This window comes from Chelonoidis abingdonii, chromosome 11, assembly GCF_003597395.2.
Source record: "Chelonoidis abingdonii isolate Lonesome George chromosome 11, CheloAbing_2.0, whole genome shotgun sequence".
In the NCBI taxonomy this organism is placed as follows: Eukaryota; Metazoa; Chordata; order Testudines; family Testudinidae; genus Chelonoidis; species Chelonoidis abingdonii.
Genome location: NC_133779.1, coordinates 40857270 through 40884423, shown reverse-complemented (window position 1 = coordinate 40884423; position 27154 = coordinate 40857270). Strand labels below are relative to the sequence as shown.

Here is a 27154-nt window from a genome sequence, read left to right as displayed (position 1 = left end):
CGCGATTTGGCGAGGCCTCCAAGGAGGCGGGGGGGGAGGAGAGTGAAGAACAACATTTCCCATGAGCCTGTTCGCGGGGAACGGGCCGTCCTCGGAAGTGAGTGCTGTTCCCCGGAGTCCGCGCGCGCGGGATTTGCTCTGAGTTCTCGCGTGACCTATGCGCGCCGGGGCCGCCCTGGCCTGTGAGGCAGGGTAGCGACTCCAACTCCCATGCGCCCTTGCGCGGGCAGCCGCTCCCGCCCCCGCGTTGTGGCGGCGGCCCTGAGATGGCGGCGGTAGCTGGGGGTGGTTCGGGCTCGGCGGCCGGGGCGGCCCCTCAGCAGCAAGCCGCCGCACAGCAGGCGGCGGGGGGGCGACAGGCTCGGCTCCGGGAGGCCGGCGGAGCGGCGCTGGGGCGGGCCGGGGCGGGGCCTCGGGCGTGGGTGCCGGGCCCGGAGGCGGGGGCGAGTCGTGGTACCTGGCGCTGCTGGGCCTGGCCGAGCACTTCCGCACGTCGAGCCCGCCCAAGGTGCGGCTGTGCGTGCACTGCCTGCAGGCCGTGCTGCCCCGCAAGCCGCCGGCCCGCATGGAGGCCCGCACCCACCTGCAGCTGGGCTCCGTGCTCTACCACCACACCCGCAACGGGGACCAGGCCCGCGGGCACCTCGAGAAGGCGGTGAGCGGCGGCGCAGGCCGGGGGTAGCGGGCACCAGAGGAGGCAGTGAGCGAGTGGGGGGCGGGGCGAGGACACGGCGCAGGAGAGTGGGGTCCTGCAGGGTGCTCACGGCTGGAGGCTGCCCGCCACTCACCACAGCTCTCCCTGCCCTGGTGACCAGCTCCCTGAACGGGAGTCAGGCTGCTCTCCCCGTCTCTGCCCCAGCCAGCTCGTGACTTGGTGCCCACTGAGCAGCGAGGCAGGCTGGTGTGGAGATTTTTTGGGTGGACAGAGTGAAAGGTTTCATGCCATGGAGGGAGACCGTGCTGACTGCTTGATTGAGGCCCACAAGCCATGTTCTATTTACCAGAGAAATTGTAGAGTGAGAGAATGGGTGGCTGTGGGGCAGTTTCTTAAATTAACCCCTTAGTATTGTTGACTATGCACTAACTACTGTAATCTGTCTTCTCTTTCAGTGGTTGATATCACAACAAGTATCCTTTCCTTACCATCTGACAGTACAACTTTAACACTTTTATAGTCTGGATTTAATGTGAAATATTTCAGCAAACATAACTGGCCAGAGTGAATCTGTTTCCTTATTTTGTCAGTAGTTCTCGCCAATTTCCAGACATGGGGCTTCTTTCTTCAATTTTTAAGCTTTGACTTGGCATATTGAGCATTGCTTGGTGGATTAATACTTATTGTAGCAAAGTTTAATATTTGCTTAACTCTGATGCTGCAAGATTCCACAGTTTGAAGATGTTAAATTTGAAGCAGCAAGCCTTCTGTCTGAACTGTACTGTCAAGAGGTGAGTGTATTGAGGCTGCTCCTAAAAAATATGGTACTTTGCTGATCATAAATGCTCTGTCAAGGGGATGAAGAGGTTTTGACAATTTACATATTTTTTTTGTACAGAACCACCACATGAGCACACATCAGGTACAACATACTCCTGAGTATGGATGATCTCTGTTGCAAGGAAGCTTAATTTATAGTGAAGTAATATGGAAGTTCTGACATGTTTCAATATATCATGTTATGCTGGTTGCAATTACTGTTACAATTAAGTTCTGTGATAAAATGAGTTTACTATCCTTATTTATTCCATTAGTCATGGAGGAAAAGACAGGCTAACTTTTTTGGAGTTGCTTGAGATACTTTTGTTATGTGCCTTGAATATTTTGGATTAGATTTACTAAAAGATTTTTAAAAGGAGTCTTAGTTTTTTCAAGCAAGCCCATTAGTGTTCTCTAGTAAGCATTTTTGTGCATGTATGAAGGGTTATATGAGTGTGCAGATGTATTTATTTACTAATATTGTTCAGCACATCTTTAGACTACAAATTTGATTACTCATGTCAATGTTTGTTTTCAATTTTTTTTGTTTTCTTGCTTTAAGACTTTTAAATTGAGACCAAACCAGAATATCTTTCATTAAATCTCACTGCTTTTAGTGCTGAAGATTCGTTATATAGGTTTGTTTTACTGTTGAATTTAAGGTACATATTTTTATTTCAGAATTCAGTTGATGCAGCAAAGCCTTTGTTGCGTAAAGCCATCCAGATTTCACAGCAGACTCCGTACTGGCACTGTAGACTACTTTTTCAGCTTGCCGTAAGTATTATTCAGGTGACTTATAAAGCTGCATAAAAGGACTATGAAAATGGCAGGAAGAAAGTATAATGCACTTGTAAATTTCTAGATTTTTGCAAAGAGGAGAGAATACTTCTGTATTATTGCAGACACAGCAAGGCTTGGGTGTCTGTCTCTTGAGCCAGTGGCTGGGAATAGTAGATAGACTGAATTATCGAGTGTGCTTCATGTTGTACTATTGTGATAGACTTCAAATGGAGTCTAATAGAGGCCTCTTTGCCTGCATAAGTGATGATGTGGCTGGTGGTGAAGGGAGCGTGGGATCCTCAGGATTCTAGCAGGGACACAGAATCCTGAGAAAAGGTGGAAGAATCCCCTTCAAAATGTACATAAAATAGAAACCTCCCCATGAAGCCTGACTGTATAGAATAGTGAGTTTCCTACCTGAGGATGGTGTGATAGAAGTCTGGGTTCCACTGTTTTCCACTTCCCCTAAGATTCACAGCAGAGCTGGGTTAGAAAGTGGAGTTACTATGAAGGCTTCAGGTCAACATCAGAAATGTTATTGTCCCTGTTTTGTAAATGTTCTTAGGCATGGCTTCAGTTGAACGTTTAACGCAGTACTGGTTTTTAGGCATCATTTGAGAACAATCTTGGAATTAGGTATGCTTGACATCTTGTCCTTACCTTTGTTGTCCATGTGTTCAGAGAATATTCTTAACCTATCTATAGGGTATCCCAGCCTGTTAAGATTAGGAGCACATCATATCATCCAAAGAGTTTGCAGGCTAACTAAGCAGAGAGAGAGGCAGGTCATTCTCTCTGCTGGACTGTGCAGTCAAGAGAGTACTGTTTAGCAATATCTCTTCCAAGATTTGCCTTTTCTCAGCAGCCTGTTAGATATGCAGAATACAGTGAAGGCTGTTTGATAAGAATTGAGGGAATTGTTCTTTAGAAGCAGCAGAGAGTCCTGTGGCACCTTATAGACTAACAGATGTTTTGGAGCATGAGCTTTCATAGGTGAATACCCACTTCGTCGGATGCATGTAGTGGAAATCTCTAGGGGCAGGTACATATATGCAAGCAAGAAGCAGGCGCTTTGGAGGCACTTTCAAAGGGAGCTTGCCAAACTATTTTCTTGAAGGATGTGTTAACATTCACCTTTACTTTTCTTCTTCCTCATTCTGTATAGGCTCAAGCAAATAGCAACAACTTATTTCCTTGAAAATGACTCATCTGTGTAATTTGAGTTGAGATTTTGAGAGCCTTGCACTTCTGTCAATTAAGGGACAAATATTTACCTATCAGTGAGTTGTATATGTACTTATAGGAAGCTTAACCTCCAGTTATATTCTGTGCTTCTGTGAAGGATTCTTCTTACAACCCCCAAATATGTTGCCGGTATTGTGGCATGTTTCTTTCTAGCTTCTTTCTGATCAAAAGGCCTGAATTCTTTATTCTGTTATACATTTCACTGAGATGAAATGGCTTTTTGGCTGGAGATGGGGAAAATTCCAATTTCAAAATCTAAGGATGCATCACAAAAAAACCTACCCCACTCTTCTTCCCTGGCCTGGAGCACTGAATATCAGGTGGTGCTCACTGACTTTATGATAGTGCCTTCCCTGCCAAAGGAACCACTGCTATTGACTGTATGTTAGGTTTAGATTAGGCTGTGTGTAGAATAAACCACCTCTACTTTTTGGTAACTTGGATAAGTGTGAAAAAAAATGGTTTGAAGGGGATTTTCTCTGAAATGTTGAAGACTTTTCAGAAGAGGAATAGGAAAGGTTTCCTGAAAAGGCCGCCTGTTGTGTTCAGGTGACATGAAAGAACTCCTATTAAGCAGTTGTATCAAACTTTAATTTCATAACAAAATATCCAATTATTGTAACAGGAGTATGTACCTAGAGCAAAAAAGAGAAAAAACAGACCCATAACTGGAAGTTTGAATCATTAAAAATGCTTGCTTGAAAACTTAACTTTTTTTTTTCTCTTTAGCAACTTCACACACTTGAAAAAGATTTGGTATCTGCATGTGACCTTCTAGGAGTTGGAGCAGAATATGCTCGGGTAGTAGGATCAGAATATACCAGGTATGTTTCCTTCACCTACCTCTTCTAATTTATTCTAATTTACATAGAGACACTGGTTGCAAATGAGCTTCTGTAAATCCATCATAATCAAACCAGTACTTCTCATGTATTCTCTCTCTCAAATCTGAGTCTCTTGCCTATCCAAGGCTCCTTTTAGCAGAAAACAAACACCAGCACTCTACACCAAAGCTCTGGAGAGCCTTAGTCTTAAACAGAACTTCCTTTGCCTTCCTCATCTACTCAAATCTTCCCAACATGTAGGCTTTAGCCTTTGGCTCCCCTGCAGATGGAGACCTTTCAAGGCCTAGATACAGACCTAAAGCCTCAGACTCTTTAATTCCCTGGCACTGTGATTTGGACTCCTTTTTCCAGCTTTAAACTTGCCTTCCTCTTCTAGCTCTGGCAGGACCCTTATTGCTGCTTTGAGTGGAGCCCCAGAGATGGAGGACAATGGGTGTTTTCTGTGGTTTGCTTGATAAACAGCAAAAGTTTGATTAAACCCTCTTCTCCCACCCCACATATTGTCTTATAATTTACCTTTTACGTCAAAGGTACTCTAAAGTCTATGCTGCCACCACTGGGGTGGCCGCACCCAGCCAGTGACACAGCATGCTGCACAGTGATGAGGGAGGGCAAAATTTGACCAAGGATACCTGTGGTCTGATAAATAGGACCATGGAATGGATGGCCTTGCAGAGCCGGCAAGACCTCTTTTAGTAGAATCTCATTTCAAAGGCCCTCACATGATAGATTGCATGGACTTCATTTGCCATGAAAGGGTGAAGGGCTGAGTTGGTTCTACTGGACCAGGGGTAGACAACCTATGGCATGCGAGCTGATTTTCAGTGGCACCCACACTGCCCAGGTCCTGGGCGCCGGTCCTGAGGGCTCTGCATTTTAATTTAATTTTAAATGGAGCTTCTTAAGCATTTGAAAAACCTTATTTACTTTCCATACAACTATAGTTTAGTTATATATTATAGCCTTATAGAAAGAGACCTTCAAAAAAAATGTTAAAATGTGTGACTGGCACGTGAAACCTTACATCAGAGTGAATAAACGAAGACTCGAAGCACCACTTCTGAAAGGCTGCCGCCCCCTGGACTAGACTTTACACCCAGCGTCCCAGGCAGTCTGAGCATTATAAATGTGATACTTATACCAATATGGTATGGTCTGTGCTGAAAGGGTCTGCAGCATTCACTTACCCTGCGTTTTCTCTCGTGAGTGTATCTTGTTCAGTGCTGTACCTTCTTAGAGCTGTGACACGGTTTTGTTTTATTTCAGGGCACTGTTTCTGCTAAGTAAAGGGATGGTAAGTTGGATATATTTAAGTGTAACAAATAAGTTAATTCTATTACTTCAATTCATGCACTTTATAGGGACAGAATAAGGCTATTGGTCTTGAAATTATGTCTGGTTTGAATGTGTGTTGTGTGCCTTCCTTGTGCTAAGCATATTCTGCTTCATTTCCATAAGCAAGCACGATGTTTGAAATGCACCTGAAATCTGCCCTTTGGCTGGCAGGGTTTTTACGTAGTTCAATGTCTTGCCTGCTCATAACACACAAGTATAATACACATAACACACAAGTAATTTCATGAAGAAATTAAGCACCGTTAGGCAGGCATATCTCAGATTAGCGAAGTTGATTATAATCTGCAAAGAAGCCCTTTTGTGATGCAAGATAAAAGGTCCAGTAACATATAATGACAAATTCTTTTTTAAAAAAGGGTGCCTTTAAAGTTAACATCTTAAATCTACATTTAGGGACTTAATAAATCACACTCAACATTCAGAAGGGAAGAGCACTCAACAGCTTCGACTCATCTTCACTGAGCATTTAAGCTGTTTGCTCTGCACTGTTTATACACACAATGCTTTCCTTATAGCTTCTTCTAATGGAACGGAAACTGCAGGAAGTGCACCCACTCCTTACTTTGTGTGGACAGATAGTTGAAAACTGGCAAGGAAATCCCATCCAGAAAGAATCATTGCGAGTATTCTTCTTGGTGCTGCAGGTGACTCATTACCTGGATGCTGGGCAGGTATGTGATAATTCTGCAAAGTTACATGTTTGGGAAAGATTCCTGTCCAAAAGGCTATGGTGTCTTGTGTTGTGAAATTACTGCATCAGCTTATGCCTTTAAAGTAGACTAAACTCTTTAAAGCAAGGACTGTTAACTGGTTGGTATGTTTACTGAACTATATACATATTCAGGTGTTGTCCCAGATGGCATGACCTGTGACTCATATGAATCAACTTTCACAGGTGAAAAGTGTGAAACCATGTCTGAAGCAGCTGCAGCAGTGCATTCAGACCATATCGACTCTTCATGACGACGAAATTCTACCCAGCAACCCAGCAGATCTCTTTCACTGGCTGCCAAAGGAGCACATGTGTGTGCTGGTCTACCTGGTGAGAAGCTTTGTTTTACTTAGGCGGCCATTGTTAACTGATGAGGTGTGGGATAAATGTGCTCATTTCATGTCGGGATGAATCTTGTATCCAGAGTATACCAGTGTACAAGCACTTTAATTCTTTAAATGGTTGTGGATTTTGCCATTTTTATGTATGGACTGAATGCACAGTACAGAGCAAAGAGTTTTTATTTCTGCCCTCCCACATGTGTATAGTTCTTCTAATCTAATGCTTAATCCTTGCTCTCCACAGGGATCAAAAAGATGTAGTTCATCCTGTAAGTTCAAACTTACTGAGGTCAGAGTATGGTGACTTACATGGCTTAAAACAACCAACAGATGGCAAACATGGTCTGAAAGAATTGGCTAGGAGAGTTTGCCATTCTGCGCCTTGTTGTAGTGTGTGTTAAATACAGTGTTTTTTAATACAATAGCCTTTTGCTTCTAGAAACCAGAGTGGTCACAAGTAAGCATGAATCTGGTACTCTCAAATTTTGTTCCTAGTGGTCCAAGTCACCACATGGTAAGCTGCAGTTGGCAATCAAGGTTTTTTAAATAGCAATGGATGTCCTATATTGTGAGAGACTATCTTGGAAGAGCAGTTAATTTACATGAAAGTTTAATAATCTATGGAGTTTTGCTCTAGAAATTGACTTTGTAAAGATGGCATCATGATCATTGTGTTAATTTCCAGATCGATCATCCCTGCCAACTAAACCTGGGATCTGAAAGTTGTGTTGTTTTTTCTAGCTTATCCATAATCACCGGTAATAAAGGTTTTTCAGACTCTGTGTTGTTTTGTTGTATTTCTACCATTAGCTTCAAATTCTGGTCTGTGACACCTGTGCAACTTTTTATTCCCTTCAGTCACGGCAGCATTTAAAGGAGTTGTACAAGAAGCCCTGAAAATGAAACTTAGTTAACAATGACGTTACATGAGCCAAGTAGAATCCAGTTCATTCTCCTAGAGCTATGTTGGTTCTTCATGACTGACAGTGGCAGAAGCTTATTTTTTTAACAAAGCAAGGAGATATGACTCCATGTGCCTGAAAATACTTAACTAGACTAGATTTCAGTTTGATGATTTAAATTGTTTTGACTGCAGTTCTGGAGTGTGGCGTTAGACTTTCAGACCCTCTTTCTCATGTTCTGTGGCAGGTGACGGTGATGCATTCCATGCAAGCAGGATACCTGGAGAAGGCACAAAAGTACACAGACAAAGCACTCATGCAGCTAGAAAAGCTAAAAAGTAAGTATGGGGGTTAAAACTTTTGATGAGTTGCAAGGCACCTTTATCTGGTGCTAACATAAAAATACGAAAAAATGCAGTCTGCCTGCAAGAGCAGGCACCTCTAATGTTATTGATCTGTTCAGGGTTACTTCCATAAGCATATGTATGAGGATTTACTGCTTAGCTGTAAGAATTTTGCTCTGGTCTGAAAGTTGGTTTCTTAAGATCTGAGTCCAGAACAGGAATTCTTTCTCCTACATATACCTTTTTTTTTTTTTTTTTTAATATCTCCAATTATTTTATCTTGTAGAACTGGAAGAGACCTTGAAAGGTCATCAAGTCCAGCCCCCTGCCTTCACTAGCAGGAACAAGTACTGATTTTGCCCCAGATCCCTAAGTGGCCCCCTCAAGGATTGAACTCACAACCCTGGGTTTAGCAGGCCAGTGCTCAAACCACTGAGCTATCCCTCCCCCGTACTGGTTAGCCTGCTGAGTTATGGGAGTACAGAAAGATTAATTTATCAGTTTCTTGCAGTTTTTAAACTGCTTTGTGGAATCTTGGGTATTCAAAACTCTGGACTATTCAAGATCTCACTTATTGGAAGCAAAGTCATGATCCCCAGGGGTTCAGCTAAGTGAACCTTGGATTGCCATTCTTCCCTGATGAAGGGACAATTCTCCTTTTAAAAATAGGTTCACTCCCCAGTGGCAACTGAAACAGTAGGTCGGAGCAAGCTGGCTTATCCAGTGCCACATAGTTCATACAGACTTCTGCTCAGAAGTCTTTGTGCTGAAGTTCTGTTGAACTGTTGGCATGAGGGAAGCTAGCTTTGTAGTAGTTATATGGGGCCCAGGCTGCGGGGTTAGGATGTTATAGTGCTATATAACTTTATTTCCTGAACTACCCTTGCTTCCCTCTTAGTGTTGGACTGCAGTCCTATTTTGTCATCTTTCCAAGTTATTTTGTTGGAACATATTATCATGTGTCGGCTTGTCACGGGGCACAAAGCTACAGCACTGCAAGAGGTAAAACTGTCTTTCCATGCTTATTTAATCTTGTGAATATTCCTGAATCATTGTAATAAACATTAGTTTAAATATGGAGATTTAATTTCCAAATAACATGTTCAGACTCTCGCTGGAATCCCAGTAGTCTCAGTGTAACTACTAACATGCATAGCAGTGTCTGGGAATCCTTAAGACGAGAAGCTTCTTAAGCCTTGAAATTAAGCTCCCATCCGTACTTCATCTGAGAGCACTTCAGAGATTTTACTCGCAGGGTTTTAAAATAGTATAGCTTGCTAATGGCCAGAACTGAGTTCCAGATACTTTTCCCTCATCCACTTTTCTGTCACTTAACTCAAACCCATAACTAGAATTGTCTTCAACTCTTCTTTCCCTTATTTCCACATAGTGTCGACCATGGTGCACTTCAGCCTGTGCATATATAAGATCCATCTGTTTCTTTCTATCCATGCAGCTAAAACTGTCATCCAGGCTCTCCTCTCCGTCCTGATAGTTCATAAAAAAATGCAGTTGAAGATTAATTTTCCTTGTTTGTTCCTCTGATCATGTCATCCCTCCTTTGAATCCTTCCACCGGTTCCCCATTCTCTATTTGACTCAAGCTCAGGCATATTGCACTGGCTTTCCCAGCCCTTCCCTACTTTTCTTTGTCTTGTTATGTCACCACCTCCTTCTCCCCGCTGATGATAACACTGGTCTCAGCTTCCCTATTGTCCAGTCCTCTTCCAAATGTCTGCATTGTCTTCCATTCCATCCCTTATTTATGAAACATGCTTTCTGAATTGGTCCACTGACCTTTCAAATCGTTTCACACTGCCTACCACAGTGTTTAGAAGAAATTAGCCAGGTAATAGTACCTAAATAAAGAAGTAATTGGTGATAGTTCATGAGTGTTTTGTTTTTGTTTTTTTAAACCCTTTGAATAGTTTGTCCCTCTCTTCCATCTTTTGCCTGTTGCATGTTGTCTTGGATTATGAGCACTTCAGGACAGGACCCATGGCTTTATGTGGGTGGATAGTGCCCAGCACATGATAGAATCTACCATAAAGCAAATAATTCTGAAAACTAACTGGTGCACATATCCCAGTATGGGGAAGAGTGTATACACACTGTATGTAAGGCTTAGCTTGCAGCGTGTCTGGTCTCTGCTTTAAAGGTGCAATGCAGAGCTTAACTTAATTTTGAACAAAGCACAGCAATAAGCTGAATGGCTCTTACAGTTCCGGCTGTTGGGAAGTGGGGGCAGGCTCAGCCTAGATGTAATAAAGAAATAATTGGTTTAATCTTTTAAAATATTTTTTTCTAACAGATCTCACAAGTCTGTCAACTCTGCCAGCAATCTCCCAGACTGTTTTCTAATCATGCTGCGCAGCTACATACTCTCCTAGTGAGTACACACTATTACTCTTGAGTTTTGGCCTATACGTGGCACCATACCTAGAGTTCCTCCTTGATTGTTACAGATGACTGTTATAGTGATGCAAGCCTTAGCCAGTTTTTAGACTCGCGCCAAGCAAGATCATTTATTCATTATCTAGAAATCTTGTGAATTGCCTTAATCTGTCTTTTAAGCAAATACCAAGCATTTTGTAATAGCCATAGAACTGTTAACTATTTAAACTCTTCTCCTTTAAAAATACAGCACATTTAAGTATGGGAACTTTGCAAGTGAACAAGGTATATTGTATGCTGTAGGGAATCCGTTTTGGTAACAGAATAAGCATCAGATGATTCATTGTATGTAGAATTTGTATTTTTAATGTTATACGAAACAAATAGATTCTAAGAAGAAATGAAGTTTACAATAATGTGATGAGAAGTTGGCAATACAGGAATTACTTGATCTTTTCAAGTGAACCAAACAAAACCAGGCTTGGTGGTGTCTGGCATAACACATTACATTGTTTTCCTGTTAATGCCTCATAATGTCAGGATTTCGTGGATCAAACTTGCGACCATCTCCTTTGCTTGCAGAATTGCAATTTTGCTACAGTTACTAGAATGCATAGTCTAAAATGCACTTTCTTTTACAGGGGCTTTACTGCATTTCTGTTAATTGCATGGACAATGCAGAAGCACAGTTTACAACGGCATTGCGGGTAAGATTTAATGCTAAAACTACTTGCTGTAGCTCTATTAAATGTAGAGGTGGGCACAGAATACTTACCTTCAATTTCTCTAGGGTCTAAGTAACCTTTTAGAAGCAGCCGTGGGTATTGCTTTACATCTCCTTGGGTAAGGGAAAGCTATCTTACTCAGTGAAACATCTGAATGGATCATTCCACTATTCCTGTTGAGAGGGGGAGGATTAAAGTGGGGGGGCACAGAGCCTGAGTGCTTTAATGTTATCGCATCAGAGGACACTGTGCTCAAAGGGCTGGCCTAGCAGTTCCGTCTTACCCAAACTGAGAGCACTTTAATATGAAGAGACATAAGGGAAACTAAGATAAAACAGCAAAACAAAAAAGCCTCATCACAGGAATGTGTTGTTTAAATGCTGCCTGTCATGTATTTTGCTTTAGAGACTTTTACAGACTGCTGTTGGGTTTAACATTTATTAGCTTCTCAGAAATGAGTTCTGTGTATGAATGCACTTTTGAGTGTCTAGAGGGCTTGGATCTTCTAGGCTGGGCTATATCTTTGTCTTGTGAGGGCTGTAAACATGTTGCTTAGTAGCTATTACCACTGCAGCTATTTCTGGTTTTAGTTTGTGTTTTGTATTCTTCTATTTAGCTCACCACACATCAGGAATTGTGGGCATTTATTGTGACAAACCTGGCCAGTGTGTACATCAGGGAGGGCAACAGACATCAAGAGGTATGTGTCTGGATGCTTCTGTTCTGTGGCTTTACAAGGTGCATGTTTGCAAGAGGAAAAAATTTTAGGACAGCACTTTTGATTATTCGTTCTTGGTGTACTTTGCCACAAGTGCTTTGCTGGGCAACCACCCATCTGATCAAAGTAGTGTCATTTATTAATAATAATACTTACAGGGGCTTGAGGGTATGAGTTGGCCCAGTGCAGACTATTAAAGGAAACAAGCATTTTGGATCCTACAGAGAGGTGATTTAGATGTCTGAGCACAGCAGTGGGAGTCAGGAATTTGAGTCCTAATCTCAGGCCTGTCACTGACTCCCTCTGTGATCTTGAGCCAGTCACTTAATTTATCCATTTCAGTTGCCATCTGTATCTAAGAGCAATATCTACATTACATGGAGTTTAATGAGAATTAATTAAATGATGGCCAAGTGTTTGGAAATGGACATTTGCAGGTGTTAGTTGTTACCCACAGAGGACTGATGAACCAACTCTCTTTCCAAAGAAGTTTACATCAACTGTCAAGTATTTATCATTTGTACAGCAGCATTTGTTATTCGCTCTAGCACTTACGATTGGGTTCTTTAGCTACTTTTCAGAAACTACTTTCAAATGTTATGTGGACAAATGGTACGTTGTCAATTTGAACAAGCAAAAGCATGAAACATGTTAAAAAGGGAAGCTTGGAGAATGAAAATTAGTCACCTTAATTTTTGGCTAGTGTCAGGTTCTGGTTCTTGTTAGTTAGCAAGATGATTCAGCTTTTGGATTTCAAGCACTCCAGTCATATGTTTCCATTAAAAGTCTTTCCAGTTAAATTTGAAGTTTCATGCTAACACTTACAAAGTCTTTAAAAAAAAAAAAAAATTCTTTATGAACCTGATTTTTAGGGCCAATATTGAGCTGATGGTACCCTTCCTATGTTGGAATGTTCCGTCCTGTGTCAGTGACAGCAAATGCTTGCTATATTTTTTATATAACTTGGGGCATTCTGCTTTATGTACTGCTCCCATTAAAACTTTTATATCCCATACTGTAAGCTAATATTTGTTAAACAATTTTTTTCCATTTCTGTTTCTTGACTACAGCTTTACAGTTTGTTGGAAAGGATAAATCCAGACCACAACTTCCCTGTAAGGTAAGGATTCTGGATATCTTCTAAATGCTGTTTTTGCAAAAGCGTTTTTGCCTTGTAAAATTCTTAAAATAAAAAAAAGCATAGTATGGAAAGCAAGTGATGTCAAGGAAGGGGTGCTTACAGGTTTTTCAGTCATTGGCACAAAGAACTATACTTTGATTATGAAATGTTGGAAAATAAATCCCTAGAATGTATTCTGTGTCACGCATCTAATGATTGTAAAACTCCTGGATTTACGGTAAGTTTATTGCTTTGTCCCCAGCTCTCACTGCCTCCGAGCAGCTGCTTTCTACATCCGAGGACTGTTCTCCTTCTTCCAAGGAAGATACAATGAAGCAAAGTGAGTGCAAAGTCAGTGCTATTTGGAAGGGGTGAGCCTCTTCCAGGCCTACCAGAATCCTTCCCTTGAATTTGGCCAGGCTGATTTAATATTTGCTGTTTGTCTAAATAGGATTGACAAACAGTTTAGGGAAATTCCCCTTTAGATTTAATTCTCTACAGCTTTGAATTCCTAGTAATGACAATATCTAGCACTCTTCATTGGTAGATCTCAAAAGTGCTTTACAAATGTCTGTATTGTAATCCCTGTTTTACAGATAGGGAAACTGAGGCACACAGAGGGGAAGTGACAAGCCCTAGGAGTCGCAACCAGCCAGTGTCAGAGCTGGGAGTAGATCTTAGGTCTCCCGAGTCCCAGTATTTCCCTCTTGACTTCCACAGTTAGTCTTTCAGTTCTGGATTATAGTTATGACATGTTTGTAACATATTAGAAGGAAAGGAGAATGTTTTATAGAATGTTTGTTTTATTTTTGTTGTGTTTTGGTAGACGATTTTTGCGAGAGACACTGAAAATGTCAAATGCAGAAGACTTGAACCGATTAACAGCATGTTCTCTTGTACTCCTGGGTCACATATTCTATGTGTTAGGGAATCACAGGGTAAGCCTTTACAGTCTTTAGTATTGCTACTGAGACCCTTGTTTTACTTGCTGTTTGCCAAAAAAAAAATCAGTGGGTTTTGTAAAACTAATCTGTTTTAAGAGTTCCATACAGCAGTATCCTACCTAAAGTGGGCAGCGTATTGACTTTTCAATTTGTGATTTGCATGTTTAGTGGGACATTGACAAAGCAGTGACATTTGCAATCTATTTCAGAAGATTGTATTTTTGTAATGTTTAAAATCACTTGAAAAGAGGATGAAAGTAGAGGAGAAATGGTTTAAACGGGATTATTTTGGAAAGGATTCTGAATTCAGATCCTCATTTTTTTTTTTTTTTTTTAATCCTCATGCTGTGGCAACCTGATGCATGCCACAGCATATTTTCCCTGATGTGCCCAGTAGATGTACTCTAATTCCTATTGTGTTGAAAGATCCTAGACGACTTTAGACAATATTTTAGGGGTTACTGTCCTACCTCAGAAACACAGCCACTTCTTGGATTGGAACATAGGGCAGCCATTCTGTGGTTATCAAAGTTGTTTCAATTTCAGCAATAACTTAATATTTGTAATTATTGGGGATTCATATATTGAAACAAAATCCTTAATAGGTCACTTGCTTTAAAGTTACTTGTCTTAATTGGCCCCTTGTATAGTGTAGCGCTTCTTTACATCTGCCATCTCTGTCCTCCTTTGCTTTTCTTATGCAGTAGGGAGCAGTAAACTTTAATTCTGAACTTCCTATATGTACTCTGTCAATCTGTCATACACATAATGTATAGACTGTGTGTTCAGGTGTTTGTACTCTCTTCTAAATAAGTCCTGATATCTGGTGCTTGGATTTAGTTTCCTGCAGCAGATCCAGTAATTGATGAAATAACAAAACTGGAGTTATATAGAGGAATTATAATCTCACAAGAGAGTGGTTCTAATAGCCCAGGAGAGACACTGACTGTCATGTTACTGCATAGGCGAAAATTGCCCTTAGTAGATCTTAGCTAATACACGAGAACAGTATTGGGTTAAGAGTTAACTAGATATTCTATCTGGCGGTAGATATCTTCGGGTGAGGAGGGAAGAGCTGGGGGGTTGTGAGCATTCCATTGTGACACTCGTTATATAAAGTTTATGGGACATTTTTCTATCTTAAAAATATCTGTGGCTACAATGAGTGTTTGACCGTAATATGCATTCTTGACTAGGAAAGTAATAACATGGTGGTACCAGCCATGCAACTTGCTAGCAAGATCCCAGACATGTCTGTGCAACTATGGTCTTCAGCTCTGCTGCGAGGTAAGTTAGTCAAAGTGTCGCTCCTATATGTTTGTATACAAGACAAGTAGCAAGTTGAGTTCTCAGGATTGGGGAGAAGGGAAAGACCATGCTTTTCGGTTCTAATGCTTACCAAGAAGCTAGTGGCATAAACATCTTATGTACTCAGTTTTTTTAGGAGTGTGTGTGTGTCGAAGACAAGAAATGTTAATTTTCTGACCAGATATGCTCATATTTAAAGTGTGTGAAAATCAGGTGCTTCTTCCAGAGAAGCTCTGCAGGAGAAGCTGGTGGTCAGTCACCTGAATGTCAAAAATCCTGACTGTCAGTCTTGCTGTGCAGCAACTCGCATCTGCTAATGTAGCCTCTCCTTTGCAGCTATGCACACTTGATGCCCTGATTTTGAGCAGAATGATCTTGGCCAAGATTTTCTAAAGGGACAGGTTGATTTTGAATGTCTAACTTGCCACCTTAAAGGGGATTGACTTTCAGGAAGTTCTGAGAACCATCCTCTGAAAATCAGCCCCAATAGTGTCTCCAGGTGGGCACCCAAAATCACTAATCACTTTTTAAATCTTGGTCTTTGGTGTATCATTGGAAGACTGTAATTTTTAAGAAACTTTTCTCCCACTTTTTCAGACTATTGCACTAGCTCCTACCTGTTCCCACTTTCAGCCAACTTGTATGCTGATCTTATTTGCCCAGAAATAACTTCATCTGTTAGTCACTAAAGAGGTACAATTCCCAGAGGAGAAAAAGATCAGGATACATTGGCTGACAGTGGGGACAGTTATGAGCTGGTGCAGCACAGTCTGAAAAAGAGGGGGAAAATGTTTGAGCGGCTTTTGAGTGCCTGATAGCAGAAGTGGTAGTCTCAAATCTTAATATCACCTTTTCTAGTTCAGCATTAGGGTGCAAGGTGAAAGAAAGGAAAGTAAATTAAACCAGGAGGGAGAGATAGTAGTCAAGTGGGAAAACAAAATGTAAACCCCAAGAAAATACCAGATGGATGCTACTGGCTGTTCCCGGAGCCTACTGAATCTTTAACCTTGACACCAGCCCCAGATTTTTTTGGATGCCGAGGTCATCCCTGCATGTTTTGTTACAGCAATAGAATCACTAATGCCTGCAGTTCATAGTATCTCTTCATGAACATCTTGCAAAAGGGGTGGGAGAGAATCTTGTATTGCTTTCTAGCAATCCCATGTGGCTAGCACAAGAGCAGCATTAAATTAATCCAGAGAGAGGTTGTTCTAGTTCTTGACTAGAAAGGCAGGTTAGCCTGCTGCGAGGGTGAATGAATAGGCAGGATGTTTTCTCCTTGTATGTAGTTGATTCTCTCACAGAGTATCCGTTTTTCAACATTATTCTCTGTGCTTCACTGTATCCTGGATACTGCAAGCATTGATTGTTTCACTTCATAGTTTCTGCTGCTGTCAGAGCATTCATAAATAGGGCAAGGGAGATTGTTATACCACATCATACATAAATATCATTTAATTTGACTCCCACAAGACCCAGGATGCTTTGTACAAATGTTGGCTAGCTTCTTGGCAGACAGCGTTAATGCTGCAGTTGACTTACCCTGCAGCTTCAATTTAATATAAATAGTCATGTTACTACAAAAACTGTGCTGCACATTAAGCTCTGCAGGAAAGAAAGGCCAGACTTACATTCTCGTGTTTTCCTGCTGCTTTGGTTACAAATGTCTTCTGTGCAATTGAAATACTTTTCTGATTTGTATGTGAGTGTCGCTGTTGTGCGAGGTGTGTTGATAGCCCTGGGGACAGACACCCTCAATTTATCCACAGTCCGGGTGCAATATAAGCTTCCCCCACGCTGTGCCATCAGTGTGCCTTATTCAGGCCTTGGAGAGAGCTCGAGTGGAGAGGGGAACTCTGTCTCAATGGCTATTACCTGCTGGGACTGCCTAGCAGACGTCCCCTTGTTTCTTGATGTGGATACTTGTCCATTAGTAACTAGCCTGTGACCCACTAATTTACTGCGAATAGATTGTCGAACAGGCAGCCACGTGATAGTAGCATTTTTTCAGTCACTAGTCACCTGGATTAAGATTTTCCTCTTTTTGCAGTCCTTGTATGTGGTTACAGGTCTTTCATAAGGTTTCTTTCAAGGAAATGGCAGTCACCTTGAAATAGATTAAAGCTCTTCAGTAATGGGGGATGACAGAGCCATACACATGGACAGTTTGTGGAATTGCTTATACTGAAAAAACAGCCCTGGGTTAGTACACTAGAATGTGACAAAATATTTAGGAGTCAAATCAGTATGATGGCAAAATACACCACACAGAGGCTCTCTATCTTTGTACTGTCATCCTTGTAATATGTATATACTTTTTAACAATTAAGATGTCTAAGGGAGAGCTTGATTTCTAATAAGTATCGTATTCACTGCAGGATAACACTGCTTCAGGTTTATGATAATAGAAGATATAAACATTCTTCTTTTTGCTTAACTGAAGATTATTTATGCATAATGATAGCTGCCTGTTTAGCCCAGGTTTCCCTTTTGGACCACAAAAAAATGCAACTTTACTTCATAAATTCCTCCTGTGTTCACATCCTAGAATTGCTGATGAAAAAGCACTTGGCTACTAGTCGCTGAGAGTACCCTGGCAAAATGGACGTATTAAGGGCAGAGTGGTACCCTTAAGAGCTGTCCCTTGACTTTGCTCTGCAGAGCATTTTGAAACTTCACACTACTAACACTGCAGTGCTCCTGCCTACCTTTGACCTTTTTCTGTACCTCTTCCTACTTCTTCTGCTTATCTAGCATGGGCCTTCTCTTCATCACTTTTCACGATGTTACCTCTGTTTGGGGTGAGAGCCTTCTTCACTGCAGTTCCTTGCATTGGGAACAGCCATGTTGTATTTCTAGGCCTCACTGATTCTCCATCTGTCTTCAATTTGCATTTGAAAACTTACATTTTTCTCTTGTGAACACAGATTCAGTTAACTTCAGCTGTATTTTAACTTTGGAGGTGGAATATGGTTTAGCTGAAACTACCTATTGAAACACTACACTGAGAACTCATTCTGTGTGCACCAACTTCCATCCTGCGTAAGACTGTCATAGTGATAAGAATTTTCTGTATAAACAGAGATATTTAGTGTTGAAACAAAGTTCTTCAGTCACCTAATATGAGAGCAGCCTGCAAAATCAAATGGATTGTGCATGCTGTTTGGGGTTGAGGGAGAGACTGGCAAGCATCTTTGGCAGAAACTGATCTTGGGGAAGACAGAATCCAAAGTGGGTAATGCCTGGGATGTGAAGTGAAGGCAGCTATGACTGCTTTCCCCAAGCAGTGCCAAAAAGAAGTTAATGACAAATACAGAGAGAGACAAAGCTACTAGAAGGGGCACTAGGCATTGTGACTCTTGTATGCAAAATGCTACTGTCCCCCACCAGACAGCGCTTCATAATGTGAGAGCGAGAATTGTGTTGTGAGGCTCTTTTGGCGCAAATCTGAACTAAAAAGGGATGGACTAGTTTAAATGAGCAAACATTACATAGGGTGAGACTGATGCCAAGTTTCAGCCTGTAGTGAATTAAAACAGTGCAGTTTTAAAGCTCCACAAAATTTGGGTTTTGTAATAGCAAATTATAACTCAACTTCTATTAAAATCAGCACTACTGTCAGGTGAATATAATTCCTTGTAATTACTAAGACATGCAGTCACACACTTTTTTCCCAATAGGTGGCACTGTAAACTAGACACACTGTCAAAGGTTGACAACAAGCAAGTGTTTACTGTTCAAGTAAAAATTACTGGTCCTTGTGGAGCTACTGGTGTATTGTCCATAGAAGTTGAAAATAAAAAGAGAATAAATGTTGAGAGGAACACAAATAAATAAGTTTTGAAACAGGGAAAGATAACAGACCGTTCAGAAAAAGTGAAACTTTCTGCTGCCCTCTCGTGCAGAATAGAACAGTGCAATAGTGGAGAATGTGAGATGTGGCTGGTGTAATAGCATCAAGCATTTTAGGGATATTTTGTTAAATATTTTTTATTTTATACGATATCTAAGATTAATCTGCCCTCAGATGCAAGTGTGCAATTCCTACTGAAGACACTGGGAGGGAGTACCCTATGAGGGTAGAAGTTAGCACCAAAAGTAACTTTTGGCCATTTTGGTCCAATTCTGTCTGATCTTGCCTTTCCATTAAGTAGCAGAGTAAAAGCGCTTGGTGAACATCTTGTCATGGTCGTTATCACAGAGTGCTTTAGACTGAGTTGTAGACTATAAGAAAAGTATATGTTTGTTATAAAGGGCCATCGGTTGCAAACTCACCTTTCCATCTGAACGATCTACCGGCTATTGCTGCAGGTGTCACCCAGTGTTACCAGGATTGAAAAGGGGAGTGTTTTCTATCTTTTCAGTTTAACTTTGTGCAGTACACTGTACTTAGGCTGGAAGCCTTGGGAGTTAAGTGTCAAACTCCCAATGAATGGTGGTAGAATTTAAGAGCATTATTCCCCTGGGTCCCTTTGAAAATTCCAGGCTTTGGCCTGGTCTACACTAACAGTTAGGTCCACCCAGCTACATCACTCAGGGGTATGAAAAATCCATACCCTGAGTGACATAGTTAAGCTGATCTAATCTCCAGTGTAAGCAGTGCTAGGTAAACAAAGAATTTTTTTCAACCTAGCTACTGCCTCTTGGGGAGGTGTTTACCTGTGCTGACAGGAGAACCCTTCCCGTTGGCGTAGGTAGTGTGAACACTGAAGCGCTAAGGCAGTGCTGCCATAGTGGTGCCACTGCAGTATTTCTAGTGTAGACTAAACCTGTGTCATTATTTTCATTGTTCTCCCTTGCTGAAAATAACTCTATGAACATCCCTAGTGTAGCAGAAACACCTTTAAACTTTTCTGAGGAATTGTTATAAAAGTATCCGAGCATACTATTTAAAGGGCAGACTCTTTTGGGGGGAGATAATCAATTTAAAAAACTTTGAATTCAGTGTCCCTTGAAAATGACTTTTTTTTATAAAGTCAGGAGACAGGAAGGAAGTTGCACATGGGGCTACACAAGTGATCTCTTCCTCCAGCCAATAAAAAGGGGCATTCTTAAGCAATTAAAAATGCCATCTGCCCGAACTATCAGCCATTTAATCTTTCTGTTAGTACAAAAATGTGACACTCCACTTTTTTCTCTTTCAGATCTGAACAAAGCCTGTGGAAACGCAATGGATGCTCATGAAGCTGCACAGATGCATCAGAACTTTTCACAGCAGCTTCTTCAGGATCATATTGAAGCTTGTAGTCTTCCAGAACACAACCTAATTACGGTAGGTAGTCTTCATCTTTCACAGTGCAGTATGTGTAAAGCAACACACTGATCTCTTCTCTCATCTGCCACCCTTTTCCCCAACACACAAGTATCTCAGTAAGTCGTCAAACTTCAGGCTGCTTCCTCATATTTATAATGGACTGATTACAGAAAAGAGAAATGGAGATCAAATTAATGAGTTAACTTTTGTACAGGCTGTTAGGTTGGTGATGTCTTTATCTCTCAAGTGTATTTTTCTCTGTGTCACATGATTGATTATTGCATGAGCAAAGTAGTTTTTGTAACCCATCAGCTGGTTCATTTTACTTACAGTTCTTGCTTTCAAAAGCAAGAAACCACTTATGTTCTGGATATGTTGTTAGGTTATGGTAGTGCACACAGATCTTCAATCTGAGAGTGATATTGTCTTGTACATTGCAAGAAATATCCACTACTGTTGACATTTCTGCCATGTTTAGATTTTATATGCCTAAATAGAAATGACTTTGGGTAGCCAGTCTAGGTTTTGGTTTAATTTCACATTTTGTATCTATACAGACATTGCCATAAACTGTTTTTACCCCTTTGAATGTGCTAATCTTCTGAAGCCACTTACATTCACTTCTAACAGAGCTAAATACAGTGTCTGAATTTGGAATCCAGAGAATTACATTAACCTCTGACTCCCTGACTTTGACTGTATCAGTGTCAAAATGTTCTGACACTCAAATTGTTTTGAAGAGGTAAAGAAGTCAATCCATTTTTTTAAATTATTAATAATTTAAATGTCTTAACTTTCTGGGGACCAAATGAGAGGGAGAATGGAAAGAAATCATTTAATTGCTTTGTCTGCAGTAGGTCCCTCTAGAGATTTCCCAGGGGTGGGAATGCTTGAGATATAACCTCTTGTTTACAAAGATGCCCACAGCAATTGTGTGATTTCTAGGAGCATGTGTATAAAACCTGCAATCTCAGAGAACAGATTTCAGTGATAGTGCTGTGCTAATGACTTCAGTTTGATGTCAACCTGCATTGTTGAGCTTTTCATAATCCATGTTCTGATTGCATAGGCTAGATAGTGTAGATTGGAAAAATGTATATTACAAAAATTAGTTTTCTGTCTCAGCAGACTTTCTGTAAAACGTAAAACACTCAAATGTATTAAGATGGGTGAGAAACAGGCCTTTATTGAATTGAATTGTAGCTTGAACATTTTAATGGACTTGTACAAACTCAACTTGGGGCCCTATCCATCAAATCTGTACTTGTGTGAGTGGTTTCAGGATTGGACCTTCACATTCTTACGGGAAGGAACAGGATATGCATTCACTCAGTAGCTTGTCAGTCCTAGGTCAAATGAAGTAAGAGGCCAATGTCTGAAATTAAATTGAACCCAGGAATGACTGGCAGTTTGAATAGTAACATTTTGTTTCTGTGGTGTTTCCTAGTAACGGACTCCTGGCTGATAAAAATCAAACATTCTGGTTCTCAACTAATTTTGATGCCCTGACTTTTATTATCTCAGTGTGGTAAATATTATATGGCCAACTCTTCATTTCTGTCCTTCCTGTGATTTTTTTCCCCCTTCCCATGTAGTGAATATAGGTTTTTCATATTGTATGTTGTCTTTCAGTGGACAGATGGACCGCCTCCTGTACAGTTCCAGGCTCAGAATGGACCCACCACCAGCCTGGCCAGTCTCCTGTGAAAGAGAAACTACCAGGACAATGCTTAAAAATGTAGCCAAAAAAAGAGGGAAAAACCAGAACATTTTTCCAAAAACTTTTCTGCAAAGAAGAAAAAGCAAATTCCTCTTCTGGCAAGGGCCTCATAGGAGATGGATTGATAATCACATAATGTACATTTCATAGACTTACAAAGCGGGAAGGGCATTTTAAGCAGCTTTTATGTAGCCTGTGTGAACATACAGCTAGTTTGTGTATATACTCACAATCTGGTTTTAACTTGTTTTCCTCTTTGTCTAAACCTTAATTCTGGACAAGAGGAACACTTGTTCCTTAACGTGGTTAGATGTTTGTTTTTTAAAAAGACAATACTAGAAAATGAAGAATGTATTGAGATTGGAACAGTGATCATAATCTAAATATTTAAACCCTACCTGAAATGACGCGTGTCTGCTTTTATTGTTTTCTGGGCTCTCCACTCCCTGGGAATAATTGGATAGAATCATGACTAGCCATAGGTTACAACAAGCTTCAGAAGTTGGTTCATGAAGTGGCATCCTTTCTTCTTCTTCTGTATCAAGGTTTTGAGAATGCCAAAAGTATTGGAATCCCATAATGAAGGTAAAAATTAGCTCATTTACTAGTTAAACTGTTGAAGAGAGAAGTAAAAGGAAGTGTGTGGTTTAGGGTAAACATTCCCCAAATCTGACATGAATATCTGTATAGAAGAGGTTTACAACAGAATAACACATGCACCTGGGAAACCTTGCATTTCCAAATGATTTTCCATCTGCTGAGCAACTTTTCTGTTTTGTACCTCAAGTTTTGGAACCCTGCTGCTGTGAAGTTACTGTGTTTGTCTGTCTGTGTGCTGTCCAGCTGCCTACCAAAATAGGAAAGATGTGGTCACAACTCAGTCATTTCCATTTTGCAGAGTAGAGTTTGGCAGTTGTTAATTCTGTGGAGCAGTGTCCACAGCTTATAGTGGGGATTCCAACATGTTGAGTGCAGAATGGTGTAAAGGTCATCAGACAGGGTTAAATGTGTTTCCCCTTTTTGAAACATATTTAACTCTGCATTTTTCATAAGAAAAATACTTATTGTTAAGATTTCTAATCAAATGAGTATTCCAGTAATACCTGTAGGTTTTTTAAAGAAATGCTAATCTTATGTTTGGGGCAACTTTCCTGCTAGACTCGACAATTTTAAGGTGAGAGTGTATTTGAAACTTGTCTCTTGGGGTGGTGGTTCTCCTATTTAGCAATCTGGTATCTGCCTGATTGCATATTACCGGCCTTCTAGAAATCAGTCTACTACTTGACCATTGAGTAATATATATATATATATATTTTTAAATGGGACAAAAATCGGTTTTGTCTATGTAACGGTGGGGTTTTGTGATCCTTCTGCTTGCTGTACTGTAGCTGTTTAACCTCTGTTCTCAGAGCTGTGCTGATGCACAAGCCATGGTAATTTTAGGCTTCATTGGATGCACAGTAGGGGGAAGATGGTTATCTCCAAAACTGATAGGGGAAGATACTTCAATTTCAGGCCTGCAGAGCAGTAATGGATGCAGCATAAACTTAGTTTTTTTTCCAGAACTCGGGCAATAACAGCATCTTTGTGAGCTGACAGGACTTTATGGGTACTTTTTATGCAAATACGCATCCCTTGTTTCTCATATACAAATAGAAACTGTTCCACAACATTTGTGATAGTGTCTCTTCTTTTAAATCAACACAATCTCCAGTGAATGTTTTTTGCCCAGACTGGAATGCCATTCTTGTACCCAAGAAGGGTTGTGCCAGTTGATTGTGAGGAACGCTAACTAGAGTATACTTTGCGGAGTTCCTTTGAATTATATCACTGACACTTAGGACAGTGCAGCATTCCCATGAAGGGTCCCAGATTGACAGCTCTGGGGAGAGAAATCCTCTCTCCTCATAAGACAGCTTTGGCAGCAGCACTGCAAACTTGCATCACAGTACCATTGTGGCCTCAGTTCTCAACAGATGGATTCTGTTTCTGGCCTCTGATGGGACTACCAGTAAAGGTGCCAGACTGTGGTATGGACATCTGCCACTAGGAAGGGTACTGGCACAATAGACTTTTCACACTGGCAATCAAGCAGCTGTCACTGCAGTCACTTTGTCTGGATTTCAGCCAGTGATGTTCAGGTGAATGGTGCCATATTCCATGTGCCATCCAGACTCCTGTCTTAGGACATCCCTTCTTTACTCTGCGGCATGAAGCAATTAGTCTTTCTCATACATCTATGGCCAGATTTCCAAAAGTGCTGAACAGACACCACCTCCCATTGAAATACTTATGGAAGGTGGCCACATTCTCAGTGGTTGTCAGCACTTCACCCCACCCTCATGATTCTCAACTTCTGGTTGCTGACTTGTCTTAAAAATATGCCCCCAGTTCTGGGTGCTTGTCAGTTGAAAATCCTATGAAAGGATCTTGGTTTAGAAGTGTTTATACTTTGCATTTGGATGTGTGTTAAAGAATGGAGCCTTTACAAAATGGGATGTGAGTGTCTCTCTGTTTTGGTTTCTCACTGATAGGGAACGTTCTTGTTCTGTAATGTAATATTCAAATTAATACAAATATTTTTCAATAATTCCCCTCAAAGATTGGCCTATTCAGATGATCCAAGCACTGTTCCTTTGCCTGCCTTCTAGGCTCTTGTCATCCACCCTAAGCTCTTTATTCACCTATCATGTTCCCATTCAACTGAAAGAAATCCATTATAAATGTTAGTCAAATGCCTCTTCTGTGAAGCAATGTGGAGGGGAGGAAAAAAAACCATTAGGGATGCTTCACATGAAGGGTCTCCAGACAAGGCAGGCATGTTCACTTGAGTCTACACAAGTACATTGCCTCCTGTGGCATTACTGCGTTCTGGCTTTCAGGGGAAGCTATTGTGCCCCAAGGTCTTGAAAGTGGTTTTCAAGGCTAAGGGTTATAAAGAGGCCGTGTATTATCCTCTGTGCAGCTCTTCAGTTTGCAGAAGTGATTTTCTAGCTTCGTGTTAGCAATATCTTGGCACATATGGATTGCTTTGTTCTATTGGTAGAAATTATAGAAACTCATTGTAAAGTGATAGAAAATAACAATGGGAATTCCACCTGTTACCTGACTAGCCAACACTTGCTTCTGCATAGGAGGGTGGTGCTGCATTTCCAATCTTCTCTGGACAGAATGGCATGCTTGTTCATATCTGTTGACAACTGACATATCACCCACCATAGGTCCCTCTACTTGAATTCAAACTTCCTTCCCTTTCTCCTGCCTTCTTTCCGTGTGTAGAATTTTGCAAACTGGGTAAATTTGAATTAACCTGGTAATTTTGTATATCTGAAACTCAATGTACATTTGCTACAATGTACAATGCTTTTTGACTATACCTGTGTATTAAATTATTTAATAGTTATATTTGCTTTTCAATACATTTTGTATGTAGCACAGATTAAAATAGGGGTCTCATAACTTGAGTTCTTCCTGATTTTAAAATGCATAGTATCTTTGGTTATCTGTATGTCAAGATGAACAGAAAACTAGAAATTTACATTTTAGAAATATTTTTTGGTTAAATGCTTGATCCAACTTTAAATTGATTTGATCAACACTACATATTTCTAGTCTTCAAACTCCTGTCCCTGAATTCTCTTTATATGAAAGTCATTTTTATAAATTTCTTAAAAAAAAACAAAACTGTACAGTTTCTTTAGCATTTTTAAATGAGTAGTAAAACATATACAGAAACATTTAATCATCATCATGTAGATAGTATAAAAACTTCAATATGTATAGACAATGCAATCTTAAACAGTGTTTGCGTATTATAATTTCATTTCCTGCAGTACAGACTTCAGAGAGGTTTCAGCTAATAAATTTCATACTTGGGAAAGACCATTTAAATTAGCTTACTGTTTCTTGAAAAAGTATATAGGAACTTTATTCCCCGGGTGTGCGCATGCACGTGCACGCAGAAATACCTGATGTTACAACAGTGTTAGAGCCTTGAGTTGTTATGCTACCTATAGACATATGCAGTTCAGAACTCTGTTGTTTTGCCTCTTTGATTTCAGTTTTTCAGTTTACCCAGAGGATGGATGGATGGTTTTCTTTTATGACAGAAATTCTAATTAGTATACCATCTTGCTTTAATGTACAGGGTGCTGACAAAACTACATACCACACTAAATGAACCTGATTAGCATTTATACTATATGGCATTCATGCCACAACTCTGGAAGCTTTTTTCTGGCAGAGGGGTGGAGTGGGGAGCCAATCAGTATTTCAGCCTGTGCAGAAAAACCTTTGGTGAAAACAACAAAGTGAAGTATTACTTGTCTGTACTGTTCTGCTGTCTGTCTGAGCAAGTGTCTCAAATTATTTGCTGCAGTGAAATGTTAATGATCGGGTCTGTACAATGTATTGTTTGTAGTTCTCCCTAAATACCAGGACTACTACTTCGTCTAACACTGTAAATACAGTAACTGATGTAAGGAGACGTAACTTTAGGCGATAGTTTGTTGCATTTGGTTCCTCTCGTTTTCTATATTAGAAGAATTTTTAATAAAGCTTAATCTGACCTCTAATTTTAGTAACTTGTAAATACTAATTCCATTAGTTGTAGGTAACTATGACTACTAAGGCCTCTTATATGGAGGTGGTGACTCAACCCATCCTCCGGATCTGCTGCTGAAAGTTGGTTAAGGTGCTGCTGCTTTGGGACAAAACACTGTTCAGAGAGAGCCATGCCCGAGCAGGACCTCAGCCTGGTACATGCAAAGAGGTGACGTGGCACCATGCATGGAGGTGGAGTGCTGCTCAATGTGATGCTGCCCCTCATTTTGCTGCTGTTGAGGGTTTCTGTCTCAGGGTTTCATGACACAATGCTAAAAATGCCTGAGCCTGGTCTATGCTGGCATTTACACAATAGCACTGGTGCAGCTGCTCAAAATTGGGTACAACACTTTATTATGAATGCAACT

At 40.7% G+C, this 27154-nt stretch overlaps 1 protein-coding gene across 1 annotated transcript; it reads left to right on the top strand.

Annotated features, from left to right (window-relative positions):
• The first annotated feature begins 266 nt into the window (after positions 1–266).
• Positions 267–26758, top strand: MAU2 (MAU2 sister chromatid cohesion factor). The gene is given in 20 exon segments (XM_032805236.2): positions 267–342; positions 345–655; positions 1111–1128; positions 1381–1446; positions 2156–2251; positions 4232–4326; positions 5614–5641; positions 6219–6374; positions 6599–6745; positions 7906–7996; positions 8901–9004; positions 10313–10390; positions 11037–11102; positions 11737–11820; positions 12909–12958; positions 13221–13298; positions 13785–13896; positions 15099–15189; positions 20355–20482; positions 22097–26758. Coding segments are annotated over 20 exon segments (1950 nt in total). The 3' UTR covers positions 22172–26758.
• The last annotated feature ends 396 nt before the right edge of the window (positions 26759–27154 follow it).